Genomic DNA, 19,967 nt, shown 5'->3' on the forward strand with positions numbered 1-19,967 from the left:
TGGAAAACAATGTGGACATTGTTTACTGACAGGCTTTGATGTCTTTCTGTTCTCCTCTGATGTGAATGGTGTTTCCTCCTCCCGTGTGGAGTGTGTATAGAGAGTGTGTGAAGTGGTTTTGATTACATTTTCATTCACTGAACCATACTCTACTACCCTGTTAAACACAACACAGTGCATATGCCAACCTGACGTCTGGTAAGGGAGCGTCTGCACAGAACACAAATGTGTAAAAGCCTGATCAGTCTGGATAAGGATACAGTGCAGCACTTTACACATGATCCCTAAATTCTGAAAGCGCCACCGATTTTTCAAACACGGATACTGAACATAATTTCTTTTTTAAAGATTTTTTATGAACATAATTTCTTTGATAAATTTGAGTTTGTTTTTTGGGTAGTGTAACGTTTTGGTAGGAATTTTATTTTTTTTAAAACGATTCAAACAGGTAAGTTTCTCACAGTGTAATTACTCCGTATTGAATTATTTTCACACTTATATTGTAAAGCTTAATACTCTGGCTCTGTTACATGGCAAAACAGTGAATAGTTTGTAGACACAAAGCATTTTAACAGCAGCATTGGCCTTCAACTTGGCCTTCGTAAAGTTAACATTCCCCAAAACATTTTTAATGTGACAAACAACTGAATGGTTATTGCACAAAACATGTTTTGAAAACTGTTATGATGACTTGTAATACCTTATGATTTATTACACCAAAACTGTATACGATATTAACTGAATTCTGTGAATGTCAAACCTGATCTTGGTTAGTAGCACAAGTTAAATATCAGTACATAACTATAATTCAAGAGGTAAATTGGCTACTGAGAAAGCCATACTGTATTTATTTTGTAGACCATTATTCTAAATTTTAACTATAACTATTACATGGTCCCCACAGCTGTCCCAGTTGGGAAATGTTTATTTCAGCAGTTCAACAGTGTTCTTAAATGAAGTTATTTAAAAGCAGGCCTACTGACATTTTCAGCAGCAAATGGTTTCATTTCCTGAGACTGGGCCATAACTGCTGGAGAGCAAAGAGCAACTCAGGAACACTGGTGGAACCATCAGATCATTGTCCAGTCAGACAGGGGGACCAGCACTATTTCATCCACTGCTTCATCGGGAGAGTAGCAGTTTCCTTATATGGTCAGTGCAACACCACAATGATATGAAGTGTTTCATTACAAAGACACAAAGATGGAGAGGGAGCGAGAGAGTGTTAGGCTACTGGGAGGAGGTTCACTCTACATTAACAGACGTCTGTGCAAACAAAAAAAAAATCAAATGGACACATGATAATGGTATATACATAATTCTTTATTAGTTCTTGTTCTCAAGAGTCAGCACTTCACTTTATAAGGGACTTCCAAAAAAACAGTGAAATGGGTCTTCATCACTGCTGCGTTACTACACAAAAGGAAAGAACAAAATTATTAGTTTTGTATGTTGCATGAAATTCCAATTAAATTCCATTCAGACTCCATAAAATATTTGTCTTTCACCGAAATCTTTCAGATATATTTATAGAAACTTGTTTCCGCCACATGATAAATTCTGCAATTCTGAGGGTATCTCACAGTTATGCTCTCTTTCTCACAAAGACACAAGTCAGAATTGTAAGATGTTCAGTCAAAATTGTGAAAAGTCAGATATACACTTGCAAATGTGAGGAAAAAGTGGTAGAGCATTGCGTTAGCAGTGCAAAAGGTTGTGGGTTCATGTGGGAACACATGTTAGGTAAAAAATGTTAGCCTGAATGTGTACTGTAAGTCGCTTTGGATAAAAGCATCTGCTAAATGCATAAATGTAAATGTAAAAAAGTTAAAAGATAAAAAGTCGCAATTACCTTTTTTAATTCTGTGGCAGAAACAAAAATAACCAAATTGTTAGATGTAAACTCAAAATTCTGAAAATAGTCAGGATTGTGAAATATAAACTATCATTAACAAATTATTTTGTTGGGTCATTAAGTAAAATTAACTTTTTGATTTCAGACTGAAGAAGAAAACAAACCTTATTCCAATGAGTTGTTCATTGAATGTTGTAATGAATTTTTCAACTGAAAGATAAAAATGCACAATTAACAATCCGTTAGGACATTATCAGATCTGATTTTTCTGATGATGAGGGTATGAGATGTTTCTTACACTTTTAATAAATGCTACAAAGTCTAGCCTGTCTGGTTTGTAATTGGGCTCCCATTGGGTTTGCCAGGGGAACCGGTGTTGATCTTGACAGGTGCAGTGATGATGGACACACCGCTGTGGACTGGACGTGACGGGCGGCAGGCAGCACTGAATGGCCACGCTCCTGGTTGAGGTGGGTTCTGAATGAGGCATATCAGAGGGTGTGATTCGCAGTTGGGTGCACAGCTGAGACTGTTCGTCCATGAGCCGATTCAGTTTCTATAAACATAAAAATACAGGGATTAAGCAAAGTATTTTGCTTTATATTCTGTACATTGCACCGCTGAAGGATGTTGGTTGGTAACAAAGTGGGTTCAGATTCATGATTGAAAGTGTTTTGACCCATATTGAAATATTTGGAACATTTTTGTCAATTTGTGGCATTTTTGCACCAAGCCCTATGTTCTGACCCATAAACCATATTTAATGTTTAGTTTATGAGTAGATTGAATACCATTTTAATGCTGTCATCATAGTGATGTACCAGATCAGACAGCTGCTGTTCAAGCGTCCCGGCTTCATTTTTGACAGCTTCTCGTAGCCTCAAAACATCTTCCACTTCCTCCCTAAAACACAAAATCAACTTTAAACACTGCAAAATACATGTTACTGACGAGCACTATTAATCAGTGATATATCCGTTATGATGATATTCGTTATCACCTGTGGGAATCTGACAGAGATCCGATCACAGAAGCTTGTTCCTCTTCTAGTCTCACTTCAATTTCTGTCAGAACTGCCCGGAACTTCCTCAAACATTTCACCATGTCTTCAAACTCACCCAGAGAGTACTAGAAATAGAGAAACAGAAGATTATTTATCTGCTCCTGTGTGCTCCCTTCTGGGAAAACAAGGTCTTTAAAAGTGGTTAAGCTGGTTTTTGTTATATAACAGCCGGTTTATTGCATGACGTCAGTCTCACCAACTGGTAGGTCCAACTGATAAACCACCTAACCCAGATCAAAAACCTGTTTTTTTTTTTGTTTTGTTTTTTTGTCAACAAAATTAACAATAACTGAAAAAAGGGGGGAAAAAACACTTAAGCTACTTTATTTCATATATATATATATATATATACACACACACCCTGTATATATCTCAGTGATACTAAAATAAAACTGTCTTGAAGTCTTAGCTGGATATTCCAGTAGCGAGGAGTATTTTGCAGTTTGTGACCTCTGACCTCCAAATGCAGGCAGCTTCATTGGAGTGTTTGTAAGCGAGGATGTGAGTTAAAGGGGATTTTGGTGCTTGTGCTTAAAACCTGTGAAGGTTCTGAAGTGGTCAATGTTTGCTACTGTTTTCCATTACACATGCAAATTAACTATACAAATTTAAATGAGCCTCATTAAACATAAGCAGTGCACATAGCTTTTAATCTCAGATGTTTGAGAAGCATAAGAGTTTTCCCAGAATAGAATGTTTAATCTTACTTAAAATCAGAGGAAAGATCTACTGGTAGTAAAGAGCCCACGGAAATCCATACTTCAAATGTGAAGCTCCTCCCACATACCATGAAGCAACCAGTTTTTTTTTTTTTTTTTTCAAGCCAAATATAAAAAAAAAATGGGCCACAATTGCAACAGCAGAAGAAAAATCCTGTGGAAATTATATTACATACAAATTTTTTACACAGAAATTCTGGTTTACAAAGTAAACCACCTATGCATTGAGCTGAATTTTGTGTAAAAATGGTTTAAATTATTTACAAAGAATAATTTTCATAAATGAAAACCAGTGTATGATTTATAAGTATACACTAACAACAAAATTCTAGCAAAAAGACAATAATGACAAAGTAAATGTTATGGCCAATAACCAATATATGACCAATATTAAAAAATATATGCTGTTTATAAAATATTGTTTAAATAAATTAAACGTGAAATATTTAATAAAAGTAAAATACTAGAACTAAGTTTAGGTATCACACCATTGTAATGTATACAGTATGAAAACTGGATATTCATTTTGAGATTTGCTACAGATTACATTTAACAGTGTTATTAAATTACTGTTTTAAAATTTTAATTTAAGTGAGCATTAAATGATGGCAGTCTACATTTAAAAATAGGGGAAAAGCATGTGCAATTCAATATTTAATACTGACCGATATTGATATGATAATTAAAAAAATGTTATATAAACCAATAATCAATATGCTCGCTATATATCTGTATCATGGGGTTTGGGTTTTGTTTCTGGTTTAGGTTTAGATTTTCATGTCTTTTATTTTGATATTTTGTCTTGTTTCATGTTCCTGTCATGTGTTTTCCTACCCTACCATGTGGTCCTCTTGTTCTTGTGTCTTGTTCTAATTTGTTCCTCAGATGAATGTGTCATGTTGTGATTGGTTGTTTTAGACATGTGTCTTGTTCCTCATTGGTTGGTTTTGTCATGTGACCCTTATTGTTCCGTTTTTATAGCCCTCATGTTGCCATTGTTCATTGTCTAGCTTTAAAGTTGTAACCATGCTGTTGGTGAGTTGTTTATGTCTAGCCATTGTCAAGTAATGATGGGAGAAACAAACCTTTTCAAAGCTTCAAATCAATTGAACCAATTGCTTTACAAAATGATTGACGGTTTCGAAGCACTTGAAACACCACACGCTGGTGACACCTGCTGGTTATGGCTGCACGATTATGACAAAAATCATAATTGTCGATTATTCCCTTGAAATTGTAATTGCGATTATTATTTACGATTATCACAATTTACACTGAATGATGTTTATACCATTGTTTGATGCAACTGCATGCCATATTTTTATATGAAAACAAACAAACTGGAAACACTCTAACTGAAAAACGTTTAGTGCTTTTCTATAGTATTAAACCTCAAATGTCAAATATACTGTACATCGGATTGGTTTCTTCTTTAAATTATAAAAAAAGTAAAAATATGAATGGTATTATAATGTAAAACAATGGAAAAACCCTTAAGATAACATGTAGAAAGAAAATATATAATATATACATATAATATATTAAATGCAATCAAAATAATGAAATACCATTAAATATGAAGTGTCTGTATAATATGTGTTTTTAAAATAATTATTATTAATTTGCAGGGCTTGTTTTATGGAGAGCTTAAACAGGCCAGTAAGAGACTACAACTCATCCTTTTAATTACACAAATGTCTCGTTAAAAATGTCTACAAATTGATAAAACTGATCAGAGACTCGCATGATTCACGCAATGAACTCGCATGATTCATGGATTCACAGAGATCGCCCCCCAAAGGCAAACTATTGAAATTTCGAAACGTTTCAAAATAGTTATGACGTAACACCTCATTTTGATCTGCGCTCCGAACCACTGTTTCAAAACAAATGGTTCGTAAAGGTTTCGAAGCTTCATGAAGCAGTTTCAAAAGCGGCCATCACTATTGTCAAGTTGAACCAAGCCTGTTTGGATTATGTTTTATGTCTTCATTGTAAATAAAACACATGAAAACCTAAACCAGAAACAAAACCCAAACCCCACGTTACAATATCATGCATCTCTAATAACTTGACTGTACAATATAGAGCATGATTGGAATTTTACACCCCAGTCCGTTATAGTTAAGGATTATAGATAATAATTTTTTGTAGAGCAACTTTTACTTACAGGCAGACTGGAAGACAGCTCAGGTTTAGGTTTTGCCCAGCCATTGTCGTAGCCAATCTGGGACCCGCAGTTGAAGCATCGCTGCGCCCCTGCCCTCAATGCACCCTGCAGTCTACGATCCTCCTCCTCATACGACAGTCCCGTGTCCAGAGATATCGACCTCGTATGCAAACGCCCAAGATCTCCAGAATAGTCCATAGAGTTCCATAAGTGAGGTGGAGATGTGTCCACAGATGTGAACGGTGTCTGTGTGGTGGGTGTTTGTACTGTTCCGGAGTCATTATCTGTGATCCCATCAGACCAGGACTTCCTGGAGAAAGTCTCTCTCCTGAGTTTGAGTGCTGTGGGGGAATTGTGTCCAGCGGCTGCATCAGAGGTCACCGTTTTGCCCTGGGTAGAAGCAGGAGATTCCTGCATCAAATCCAAAGCTGGATCTTTTTTGCCCGGCTCAAGATTATTTGTAAAGTTATTCACCTCCTTTTCCACAACATCTGTCCTCAGATCAGTAGGACTCAAGTGTGTGTTTGTCTCAGCAGATTTCAGTTCCTCAAGCAAGGACATGCCTTCCCTATAAACACGGCTGTCTGAACTTAATGATCCTCGCAGTCGGTCACGAATTTCAGTAGGATAATTTTGGACGGGATCCATTTGAACAAAGTATGCTAGAGCATAAACACCATTACTGCCAGCTTTACTAATATCTGGTGACAATTTGATTTCTTTTTCACTTCTTATTTTCCTCAACTCTCCTGAGTCAAACATAGTTTCGGAGTCTGCTGTTCCCAAAACAGTTTTGCCAGAGTGTTTTATAGGTGAGGGTTTTTGGTTTGACTCCATTTCACAGTTCGGTTGATCTGCAGGGGGATCCTCCATTTCTCGCTTTTGTAATCTCTTCCGTTGATCCTCTGTGCTATCTTGTGATAATGCATTCAGCATCTGCAAAAAGCAGAAACAGCATGGGAAATCAGACAAATATTCATAAACAGACCCCAGGAAGTGGTAAATATCCACATTGCCTGCTCCACTAAAAACTCAGAATGTAACTGTAAAAATAATGGCTATAGGTATTGTATCCAAACAGGTTTCCCCAAAACTATGATGTCTGTTTTGTTTGAACAAACAGATGCCGCCTCAAACAAAACACCAGCTGAGCTACAGTAATATTGGTTGGCTGCTCATGTTACATTGTGACCTTTTTATAAGTATGGGTGTCAGCCTTTACAAAAAATGGTTTAAATCATATCAAACGTACAATGGTATTTACCAAGTTACTTCAAAGAATATTGTGGCATTATGCATTTAATGTATTTACATTTACAGATCAACATGATTAAATTCCTTTCACACATTACTTATTTTTTCATTGGGTAAAGCTGGTGCATATAATTTATTTACCACTAGTGATAGGAAATGGAATTACACAACCTTTTAAAAGTTTGAGGTCAGTGGGACTTTTTTTAATGTTTTTGAAAGAAATCTCTTATGCTCCCCAAGGCTGCATTTATTTGTCCAAAAATACAGTAAAACATTAAGATATATTATTACAATTTAAAGTAACTGCTTTTTATTTTAATATATTGTAAAATGTAATTTATTCCTGTGATGCAAAGCTGAGTTTTCAGCATCATTACCCCAGCCTTCAGTGTCACATGATCCTACAGAAATCATTCTAGTATGCTAATATGCTGGGTGCTCAATGTTGAACAGCTGTGCTGCTTATTATTATTTGGAAACTGTAATACAATGTTTTCTAGGATTCTTTAATAAGAAGAAAGTTTTTAAAAAAAACAGCTTTTATTTGAAAAATAAATATTTTTCTGATCTCAAACTTTTGAATGGTTGTGTAATAAATTAATTATTAATAAAAAGAGTTTATAAAATATTGAAAGAACTGAAACACATCTTACCTTCATGAGCTCGGGTCCTGGGCTGTTTTGCTGGGATAGCGCAGGTATGAATGGCTCCTCTAGGAAGCCGCTGCTGTCTGAATGACAACTGTTTGTTCTTATCACATAAGACCCAGTTCCTTCACCTACAAGGAACCAAGATCAAGATTAGCATTCGTCCACATCTCACAAGCGTTCAGAAGAACACTAAAGCCTCTAGATCAGAATAAACAAAAAAAACCATTTTTCCATAGCACTGTGGTCATTACCTCAACTATACACCATGTAGCCTGCTGCACATATGAAAATGACTGAACAATCGCATGAGTCATTTGCATAATATCAGAGATGGAAATTGTTCAAAGAAAATTATTTGAATCCACACCATGGCTTTTAAAAACGTTCGCTTTTCAGAGGGAAAAGGAACAATATTGCATTTTAAATCTGATCTTTTTTCTGAAGTACAGGTGTTAAGGCCCATTCACACCAAGGACTATAAAGATAAAGATATAGATTAGGACAGAGATAAAGATAAGATAAGGATAACTATAAAGATATAGTTCTAAAAATTGTTCTCAATATTAAAGAATAGCAGAGTCCACACCACAGCTATAACGAAAAAAGGCACAGAGAAACGATATAGTTGGAATCACTTTCAGAACAATTTTTTTCCAGCTAATGAATGATACAAACATTGACACCCAATCAGAATCCATCCTGCTATAACGAGCTTGAGAATTAAAAGTGGCAGATGAGCATGCACTTAGAATAAAGACAATATCGTCTGTTGGTGTGGATGCTAATATAGTTATAGTTATCTTTATAGTTTTCATTCTTGGTGTGAATGGGGCTTTAGCCTGTACAAAACTTGCCACTAAATGCCGCTATTCTAGGGCAGTTAACAGGGCTTTGCACATTGCTATGCAGTGGCTTGGGTGTTTTAAAAACAAAATGCACCTCCAGGATCCACTGGACCATTGCAGCTCCCAGGTACACTTCCCTCATCAAAACTCTGGATCTGAAAAACAGTCAACAACATTAGAAAGGGAACAATGTAGAAGTAAATACAGAGGGCATCACTGCAGATCAATAATACTTCACCTCTTCCAGCTCAAAAGATTCAACAGGCCGTTGCAGACTCTCTTCAGTTGAAGACGGGACAGAGTCAAGCTTCAGAATGTCTGCTGTTCCTCTTACCATCGGACTGTTTATAACCGGCTCAGCTGCCTCTAAATTAATGCTCTGCTCCTCTTCTAATGGGGAGAGACAGTTGTCTGACATCCTTGTGTGTTTGGAAGGGATCCTTTCATCTACCATTGGCATCCCAGATGATTCTGGGCTGGATAGGGTTGAGGAGGTCACAGGAGAGGGCATTTGCTGATTCTGTAACATTTCGGCTTGACTGAGGCTCTTCTTGGAGGCTCTACGCAGAATCATGGCCATGCGTTTTCTCCTCTCTCGTGCTTCTGCAGACTTTTGGGAGGCTGTAGATGTGTCCACATTCTGAGTATTTCCACCGACCAGAGAGGAGAACGTCGTGGTGACCTGCTGAAGAACCTCGAGTTGTCTAAACCGATCTGAACACCGAAACGAAAAGAGATAGTGTTTCAATACTCTGGAGTTGCATAAAACTCTGCTTATCAGACATTCAACACACTGCAGCTGTACAGAAACGGAGTTTTAGCTTCTGTTTCACACAATATTGAAACCACATTCAACCTCTGAAAACACCTATGCACTCTTAAAAAAAATTGGGAAATTTTGCAGTGATGCCAAAGAAGAACCGTTCTTTAGTGGAATCTATGGTTCCATTAAGAACCTTTAAAGGTATTATGTAATTTTTGTAAAGTACTAAATAGTAAAAATACCATAATATGTTTGCAGATACTTAAGAAACATGTTATGTTCACATACTTCACAATGCCACAGCAAGTTATTCTACTTTTGAAATGAGTGTTCCTTGTCAGAATGACTGTTTTTGTTCCGGTCTGTTGGATTCCACCCACTGCCACTGTACCCAATAGTCTTTCAACTCTCAGAGTTAAACACAGTATAATGCAGCCATGGAAGCCAGAAAATTAACTGGGTCAGAGATTGCAGATTCTACCGAACCTAAAGCCTCGGCACTGATACAGAAGATCGTAAGCCACCTGCATACTGCTCAGAATAGCTAAAATGGCGCTACACTGATTTGGAGAGACACAGAGGAGATGAATTGTTGAATAAAGTCGTTATTTTTGTTTTCTTCGTGTACAAAAAGTATTTTTGTCGCTTCATAACGTTACGGTTGAATCACTGATGGCAGATGGACTCTTCTGACGATGCTTTTCATACTTTCCTGGACCTTGACACTGTCATTTATTTTGCAGTCTATGGGACAGTCACAAGAGCAACGTCTATGGAACCATAAGGCTACTGCCCTGCTGAATGGTTTTCTGAATTGTAACATTCAGCATGTGGCTATACAGAAAGATATTTAAAAGGATAATTTACCTCTCAAAATTTATGTATGCTTTATTTCTACCATAGAAAGCAAAAGGACACATTTTAATTATGTAATTATAATAATGGAGATTTCAAGCTTTAAAGGGACAAAAAAAAAGTGTTCCATATGTCTTGTGTGCAATATTCAAAGTCATCTTAAGTTAGTTTTTGGCCTTCATTATAAGGAAGCTGTGGCAAGAATGTAATTCACTGTTTGAGTTCCATGGAAGACAGGAAGTCATATGAGTTTGAGGTTGAGTAAAAAAAAAAAAAACTTTTATTTTTGTGTGAACTTGAGGAAACTTGCTCACTTCTGACATCCACGTTTTCAATGTCCATTCGGTTCTGCTGAGCTTCCAGAAAGAGCTGAAAGCTGATGCCACGAGCGCAGGACTGGTTGCTGAGGAATCGGGATGGGATTCTCCCTGTAATGTCAGGCTCATCAGTGCCAAAACCCAAATCCAGCAACAGTTCCTCAGGGTCATCCTTCATTATGTTCAACATGTCCATTATGCTGCATAACAAAATTACAGGACAAAAAAAACAACATTAGCAGGAATATCAACAAATTAACATCTTAAAGTAAATGATCGACAGGTGGGGAAAGTTGTTGAGGAGAACCAGACCTGACGTCTGATGGTATTGAGACATTTGATGCAAAACTGTTCCACCTGGACAGAGCAGGAGGATCTTGAGATGACCTGTGTGTGGATGACACCAGCAAACATCAGTGAATATAAAACAAACACTGCTGACCTTCCTTTCATACACACCAAAGCCCTCGGTCATATTTTCCTCACATTTTTTCACCCATTTCCGGTCAGAATCGCTCTTCTCCTACCTCACTGCCCCATCAGTGACATTCCACCTCATGCAAACCAACCCAGCAGCCCATGCAGTGGCATGTCAACAAATCAGCATTTGCATGGGAAATGTGCCCAAGGTCTCTGACAGGTGCCTGAACAAGCCTACATCATGCACATATATACGCTCTTACACAGCATTCCGTCTGATATATAGTATATACACATGCATACATAGTACATATTCATATAACAAATGTACCACTTCATGTCATTTCAAACACTTTGATGTGACACAGATATGCAGTGTATTCCTTTATATAGTGAATAGAGAACAGTGCTGTTACAAAATTGCAAACAGTTATATAATCGTCTTAAATGTTAATATCATTTTTGTCTGATCAATTTAAAAAATGCAACTGGGATACACAATATTGGTACCATATAGGTTATTTTGGATATTTAATTGCACATGCTTAGTTTTCGAATTTTTACATTTAGATTACTTTTGCTGTGATCTAAAACTCATTTCAATTTTTTCATATTGAAAAACGAATAATTTAATAACACTGTTAAATGTAGTCTTTAGTAAATCTCAAAATGAATATCTGTTTTTCACACTTTACAATTTTTGACAGTTGTTTTAGTTTTGATTTAGTTAGATAAAAATATAAAATTTTAATATCGGCCATTATATGCAAATATCATACAGCTTATCATATGAATATCATATCACATGAAAGAAGTCAAAGTTATTCAAGTTATAAATGAACATTAAATCTGTTCTTACCTCAGAAGTTCTCGTACAGTCTTGAGAGAGCGTTTGCCATATAAAGATGCTGCATCAGACAGAAAAAACACAGAGGAGTTCTTATAAAGATGGAAAACATCTGTGTTCTCAATTAAACACCTCCAGACAGCGGTACAGTAGCTATATTAGGTCAATATTCTTCATTGTAGTTTTGATGTCTTCTCATAAACAACTGTAGAGAAGACCTTGGCATTTTGTCAAGGACATGCTGATGTCTTCTTAAAAGTGGACCCTGATCCAAAGTGCCCAGCATCTTTGTTTAATTCCGAAGAGCAACAATCCATTCCGTCCTGTACCTTCCATTGCAGCTGAGTTACAAAACCAAAGCACCTCATTCACTAGAAGGGGAGTGTCTGGCAGCGCAACTGACATGAATGAGAGATTCAGCGCAACTTTTCCTAAGAAGAGTCAAACAGCAACAGAGAGACCCTGAAAAGGAAGAACCCAGTACAAAAGACAGACAGAACCCTGAAGAAAGACAGCACACCGAGCAGAAAGAAAACAACGATAGGTGGTCGACATGAATATGATCATTCAGAAATGTTAACAGATAAGAAGAATGTCTGGCAAGCAAGCAAATACATTTAGGGATGCAGCTGATTGTATGCTGCTGTATCATTATGTCATTGTATCTACTGTATTTGTCTATTTATAGTATTATTCTGCATTCTTACATTAATTTTAAGTAGAAAAAACAAACTAATAGTTATTACATAAGACAATAAGTGACTAAATGTGATGAAATCAACAACAGCTTTATAAATGAACAGTAAGACAATGCAACTAATCATGCCCCATTGCATACTGGGGAAAGAGGGACTAAGACTAAATTACAAAGAATTTTCAGTGTAGGTGTATTTGAACTATAAATAATAAATCTAACTCATCTATTGTGCTCATTTTTTGTCTTTTAAAAATAAAAGTACAGGAAAGCTGCATTGAGATGAATCACTTGAAAACTTCAGAATGGCGAGTAAACAAAAACATTACAACAATCAAGTCAATTTTAGGTGACCTTTTCTGCAGTAATTAATTACAATCATTTTTGTAGAGTATCCTTAACTATGAATGTGAAATTATATGTTGATAAGAATACTATTGAAGCCCATAAACACTAACTCTAAAATCTGATAGGATTAGATGATCTTTGCTGCGTTTCCCAAAAACATTATAAGCTTAAGTACATCGTAGACCCATTGAAACCAATCAATTTAGGCTTACGATGTTTTTGGGAAACTGTACGAAGCCCTGGTTGTTTGGTTTTCTTCACGGACTTACACGGATGTTGATCCAGGAACATGTCGTTCTTGGATAAATCATGTTAAGTTAAGGAGCACATCTTTTTCTGCTTTATCTACTCCTTATCTTTCTGTGTAACTGGAAACCATGCAGTAGCAAGTGAAGTTTCCACAAATATGCCGTGACGCATTTCAGACTGACGTCCCCTGAAGCAGGAGACAGCAGGGACTGGACTGTCTCAATTTCTGCCAGTGTTTGTGTTAGAAGGCATGGAGAGGTTTGACAATGTTTAAAATCCAGGGTTAGCACAGTCCTTCTGAACAGTTCAAACACAGACCGCATATGCCACTGTATGCTCAATACTTTAATAAAGAATAGCTCAAACCTTGATGCCAACCAACATCACTCATTCATATCGCTCATATGTCTTGTTTCAGGTAATTGGTTATACTGAACCGAGCACTACAAAACTGAGAATGTTTACCTTCCACTCCCAGTGCCAGATCATCTTCTCCACTCTTGTTCCTTATAGGCTTCACTGAAAACAAAGCAATATATTTTACAATACAGTATTTAAGAGTGTGAAATTCAGAGGCAATAAGTCATCCCCTCAGGTCAGTAGGTCAGCATTTTATCCCTTAGCGTCTGAATCGTTTTATTGTGATATGATAATAATAAAAATATTATAATTTTTTGTAATACATTATAATAATAAATACAAATATAACATTTTATTCTATATTCTTACTTATTACTACCTTAAAATGTGTACATAAAGTAATACATGTAACCATGTACTCAATTGCAATCTTATAAGCTCAGTTTAGCTTTTTTTGTGTGTGTGTGTGCAAATGGGACACTTAACTCACCTGACATTTCCTGGACAACCTCTGGTTTCGTATCATCTGTTATTTAAGGGTGTAATATCTGGTTTTGTGTCATCCCTGAAATGCTTTGAAGGGTATAATTTGGGAAGAAATGCAAATTATAGCAGACGGCACGATAGAGCAGCTGAAACCTTCTGAGAAAGGTTTATCCCTCAATGAAAGAGGCATGAACACTAGTGAGATTCGACTTACTTTGAGATTGTCGTAAACCAGCTCTCTATGTTGTCTTCATTACACTTTTCTGTTCAAAACAAAGGATGGCCAGTTGTTTTAACATTCACCCTCCTACTTAAATGTTCAGTATGCTTCAAAAACAAAACAATATTTTGAGGTCTGGATGAGCCATTGAATTACAGACATCATACATGGGCATTTACTGTGCTGCTTTGCGTATTCTGTGAAGTGAGCAGGATTTGTAAGGATGATCCATGAAATTTGACCAACACTGACTAGCACCGATTACCATACTAAAATTTCCCAGTTCCCTGAAACACCTCAGATATCAAACTCTACATCGTAGTTCCATGAAACAGCACAACATCTAACAGGCGTACATATCCGTTACTCACTTGTGTCCGAATTGATAATAGGAACAATATCAAAGTTATCCGTCCTGTTCCACCTAGTCCTGGAGGTCTGTAGAATTGCTCTTCTGGCGACAGATTTACTGGTAGACATTGTTGTGGTCATGAGATTCAACCCATTCAAAAATCAACCACGGTAGTGAGCAAACACCTTAATAGCAGCTCATCTTCTCTGGTCCAACACTAAAAGATACAAATATGTGTATTTATTAATTCCCAAATGATGACAGTCAGAAAAAAACACAACGTTTTCACAATGTACATGAAAATGCCAAGCATATTTAATATTTGTGGAATATGCTTTTTCATTCATGCTACATTATTTGATTGATCTATGTTTAATTTGTGTTAAGGTATAAATGGGATAAAGAATAACGAAAATTGGAATAATTTTATTTGTCCTTGTTTTTTTTTTTGTTGTTTGTTTTTTTTATATTCAATTTTTTTCTATGACAACATTTCAAATCTGATGTCATTTGATCTAATAGCGTCGCAGATTTATGTGGTAAATGAGAATGCCTGATATATCCACACATATTTAAAAAAAAGATATTTTGTCTGTACTAACACTGCGAGATGTACAAAAAAAGGCACAAAAACTGTACAAATCAGAATAATACAGGAGTATACTAAACTATTTAGTTAAAAGGTTACAAAAAGTAAAAAGTGAGTAGATTGTACCTATAAATAAAATAAAAAAAATGTAATAAACACTTGTTTTGATCAAACATAGTTTATAAATGGTATATTTTGGAAACAAAAGATAAATAAAAAAAAAGAGAAAAAGTAGTGTGTGTGTGTGTGTGTACACACACAATAATAACTAAATAAAACATTCATATAATTAACAGAATTTTTATAAATATTTTATTGTAATGTTAATTTTACTTTCCCTTTCATTATAAAAGATGGGCGTCTACTGTTCCTGTATAGCTGTCCTTCTCCAACACACCTGTCTGTAATTATCAGATGTTCCTGAACATCTTGTTTGACATCACGTTCAGTTTTTTCAGTTGAAACTGCACATTGCTGGAAAGTAGATCTCTAGGAACAGGATCGGGCACCCCAGTAATTATAGGATTATATAATCATAAATATCAGAAGTTGTGAGAAGATCCCACATTTAAAAAAAAATTAAAATACTAAAGTAATTTATAGTAAACACTACAGTGTTTTTGAACCATACTATAGTAAAGTGTATTATACTGTATATATTATAGTATTTACAACACTTTGTTAATGAATGCTACAGCATACTGTAGTATTAACTATAGTGAACCGATAAACTGTAATAAATACAGTAATATACTTTAGTTTTTACTGCAGTAAACTGTAGTGTATTGTAGTATATTATACCTGTAGTTGTAGAAAACTTATTACAATATTGGGTGAAGTAATTTGTTTATAATAGTTGTTATCTTACCACAGCAACTATAGAATTACAACAAATGAATTCAAGCAGGCCTACTTTACTATAGTACGGTTCAAATACACTATAGTAGTATTTACTATAAATTAATATAGTATGCTACTTTTTTCATGTGGGATGCTTCACAAGCAAACTTCTCAGTGAATAAATGCAGATTTTTCACACACAAAACAAGTCTACCAACCATAATACTATATTTTATAAACACAAACAACGATATAAACCACTGCAATCCATGTTGCTCGTAATAAAAATGAATAAATAACACTTAAATATCTCCTGAAACAACCAATAAACCATGAACCACTAAAACTAGGGTTAATATTAGTTTACGATGAAACCAATACCGATTTTAAACAATCATAAGCAAATACTATTCAGGACTATCAAACACTCACCTGCGCTTTAGCGGAGCACTTCCAGACTGAACACCTGCAACAGCACGCCTGCTTTAAAGTTCCTCAAAATATAACCCTCGGCTAAAAACAGACACACACGAAGTAATTTTGTACATATACAGGGGGGAAAGCTGAACGCGTATGCAAATAAAATGCATAAAAAAAACAACCTGAAGCACAAAGCCGATGTGTGAACGCGCTGTTATCGCCTTCTGCTTTAATCCAGATGAATATTTACATGTGCGAGATTGAAAGAGGAATTGAGCTCTGCGTGCAGAAACACGATATTTGTTGCCTAACCAGTTAGAAGGAAGTTTGTGTCATTTCGCCATACCGCCAGTAAACCTGTAGCTAAATCAGAGAATAAGTTTTACAATACAATCTGTATCTACAGTCAATCTATCTATCTATCTATCTATACATACATTATTCTAGCGCATGCATATACTTATTCTACCTTATTCTAAAAAGCAAATTAATATATTATACGTTGTAGGTATGTTGTGTACATCTAAAAAATATTTAGACACTCTAGTCACATTCAAAATCTATTATCATTATTGTTATTACTATATATTTTTGTATTTTTATTTATTTGTTGAGTGTTGTCTGTCTTTAAAATTTCCCCATGTTAAACGTAGACTACGTGAGTTGAGTTGATTGCAGTTCTAGCTTTGAACCAGTAGATGTCACTAAAGGTCTAACTGAAATACATTGAAAGATACATGAACTGATGCCTCCATCCTCAATAATAATGAATGCCACCACGCATAATTAAGCTAAAAATGTGCGGCAGATTTTCCCCAGGATAAAAGGTGGAAACTAGATCATTTCTCTGTGTGAATTAATATTCTGTGCACACTAAGGACCAGTAAAGTATTCACAAACAACTAGGTGACTGGCACAGATTGGGCTGCATTATGCATGTTTGGCAGAACACTGTTTGTTTAAATGTTTTGTCAAAGCAACCCAATCACTTTTAGATTTTAGAATATAAATTCTAAAGCCTGAACCTTTCACATAAACAAGCATTATTTACATGTTTACTGTTATCAGAACATATTTTATTAGCAAATTTTAATTTTAAAATCAAAAGTTCTGAAATGTTGCACAAAAAGGCTCAGTGGCTTTTAATGCTTGTGTATTGGTTATTTCTTAGCAGATGTATGAAGTCGGTTCTTCTTGAGTTTACGCAGGTGTTCTAGCAGAGTAACCAGGTATAGTTACTCACATTAAATATGAACATGATCCAATAATGTTTGACAGCCAGAGTTTCACAATATTTTCTGTCTTGATCTATGTAGATAGCTGTATACAAACAATAAATGCCATTTTGTTCAATATTTAATATCGAATGCATTGGTATTCCTTAATTTTTGCATGTGCCTTAGGTGTCTAAACAGTTTTTGGGGTCACTGTATCACCTAATGATGTAAGATGTAAGTTCTTAATAGGGCTAATAAAAATGCTAAGTCTTATACTCTAATTTGTTTTATTTACTATTTCTGCAAGTCCTTGAGTGTATTTCCATGCAGACTTTGCACACTGTGAGAGAGATTTGACACGTCCTGACAGGGGCAGGTACTGAGCACATCTGGAGCAGACGGGTGTGAAGTGTCTCGCTCCAGGGCACAAGAGCAGTTCCCCCTTCACTTCATAGTGTGATGCTTCCCATGACATCACTTAGAGTCTGTTTCTTAAACTTTCATGAACCTCAGAGCTGAATAAAAGGCTGTTATCACAGCAGTACAGCGCTGAAAAGGTTTTAAATGGCTGTATTAGCGCTTTAACACATCTCTTTCTCCTACACGAGTGCCCTGGCACAAAACAGCCAGACATCTTCACCTAGAATATCTTCTGGAGATTTGTGACTTATGTGAAGGAAACAAAAGCATAGAATAATCAAGTAGTATTCTATGGGTTTTCTTCGTAATGGTGCATGTCCTCAACGCGACATGAATATTTGAGCAGCCTGCAACTGCTAATTTAATCATTCAACATCTGTTACAATTACAAGATCTGGCTACAAGATACAAATGTAGACTGTTATTGTTAGTAGAAAGCTTTAGAACAAAGAATATTGAGAAGAATTGTTCAAAGAGAGTTTACGTTAGCTTTGTCTGAAACCAAGTCTAGACAGTGTTTTAGCATAAGGAAAATTTCAGATCATGTCTAATGCTTTAAAGCAAATTCAAGAGAGCTTTAGAGACAACCACACAAATATTTAGTGACTGCAATGAATATTTCTCATTAAAAATGTAATTTAAAGTATTTAAATAATTTGTAAATATTTCTCATTAGAACTGTTGTAAGATGAAATATATATATATATATATATATATATATATATATATATATAGTATTTAAATTTATAAATGTAATTTTTTAATTCTAAAAATACATTTGAAGCAAATTCAATAAGATTAATATTAAAATAAACATTTTAACATTTATGTTATTTTGATTAATTTGTGAACATTTGTTTTTGTAAATAAAGAATAAACGTAATATAAATTAATCAAATGAAATTTGTCTGAACGAATCAATAGAAATCTAATGCAAATTTATTTAAATTAATATTAAAATAATATTTAAATATTAGTGTTATTTTAATCATATAACATCAATATTTTATTTAAATTAATTTGTAAGTGAACATCTGTTTTTGTAAAAATGCTATTTAAATAAAACTAATTTTAAAATAATATATAAATTTAATTAAAATGTAATAAAATTGTGTCCAAAGGAGTCAATAAAAGTAGGAAATTAATTATCGTTTGTTTTCAGTCATTTTTTTAGCCAGTTGTTTTTAATATTCTGTAAAAGACAAATTTATGCCGCCTTTAAAATCGAAATAAATGTAATAAAATAAAATAAATGAAGGCATCTTAGTAGCCTAGATGAGCTATGTAAACCTACCTTTGTACATTGTCTATGAAGGCAGCTTTTCGAAGAGATCATTGTTCTGACTAAACTTTTTAATCTTGAGAGGGAATTTTGAATATTCTTGGATGAAAATGTCATATTATTAACAATTACTTACTTACTTAACAGATTTTATATGTGTGAACTCCGTCCGTCTCGTGTGGGTTTAAGTCCCACTGTCTCAGGTCTTGGCAACATGGAGATAGTGCTTTTGACTGTGACTTTGTGTGCTTGTGCTCGTTTTGGATGGAGCTTGTTACAGGCTGTCTGTGGGTGGGTTGCGCAGACCCTCGCAAGGCTGTCGGTTGGTCACAGGGTCCAGACCATGACTAATCCAAACCCCACCAGGCTGACCAGATGGGGCCTTCAGATTTCCTGAAAATAAGAGCAGGCCAACATTTCAGAGGAGGCAAGAACAAACACCGAGTGACCACAATGGTGTTGTTACGTAATCATTTTATCAGCGTTTATGGAAAATGTAGATATTACAAACTGAAGATAAACATATCATAACATTAGAGCAAGGCTCCCAAGAATATCTAATGTAAGCAAAGAAACGTACCAGATATCTTCATCATAAACATCAACCCTGGTGGCTAGCTTCAGAGAGCAAGTGTGTTTGAATGAGTGCGAGCATCCGGGTTGCCAGATTCTGTTTTCCAGAACATTCACAGGAGCCTCAGAGGGTCGGAGAGTGGAGATTAAATTAAGGCC

General features: G+C 35.4%; 1 protein-coding gene across 7 annotated transcripts; it reads right to left on the reverse strand.

Moving 5' to 3' along the window:
* Positions 1-1,302: 1,302 nt before the first annotated feature.
* Positions 1,303-16,644, reverse strand: LOC109112583. 7 transcript variants are annotated; one of them, XM_042752002.1, is made up of 19 exons: positions 16,499-16,644; positions 16,329-16,409; positions 15,454-15,545; positions 14,487-14,684; positions 14,109-14,158; positions 13,900-13,936; positions 13,515-13,568; positions 11,771-11,819; positions 10,804-10,878; positions 10,489-10,691; positions 8,795-9,270; positions 8,651-8,711; positions 7,715-7,839; positions 5,808-6,743; positions 2,856-2,983; positions 2,647-2,758; positions 2,154-2,411; positions 2,020-2,065; positions 1,303-1,413 (listed from the first exon to the last, which is right to left on the reverse strand). In XM_042752002.1, the coding sequence occupies exons 4-18, from the start codon at positions 14,605-14,607 to the stop codon at positions 2,021-2,023; spliced, it is 2,730 nt and encodes a 909-aa protein (XP_042607936.1). In that variant the 5' UTR covers positions 14,608-14,684; positions 15,454-15,545; positions 16,329-16,409; positions 16,499-16,644; the 3' UTR covers positions 1,303-1,413; position 2,020. The 7 variants fall into 7 exon arrangements, with proteins under 7 accessions (XP_042607936.1, XP_042607931.1, XP_042607932.1 ...); XM_042751997.1 differs by lacking the exon at positions 15,454-15,545; XM_042751998.1 differs by lacking the exon at positions 15,454-15,545 and adding an exon at positions 1,853-1,863 and having other exon boundaries at positions 16,329-16,642.
* Between the last annotated feature and the right edge of the window lie 3,323 nt (positions 16,645-19,967).

The sequence above is a fragment of the Cyprinus carpio genome, chromosome B24, assembly GCF_018340385.1.
Source record: "Cyprinus carpio isolate SPL01 chromosome B24, ASM1834038v1, whole genome shotgun sequence".
NCBI lineage: Eukaryota > Metazoa > Chordata > Actinopteri > Cypriniformes > Cyprinidae > Cyprinus > Cyprinus carpio.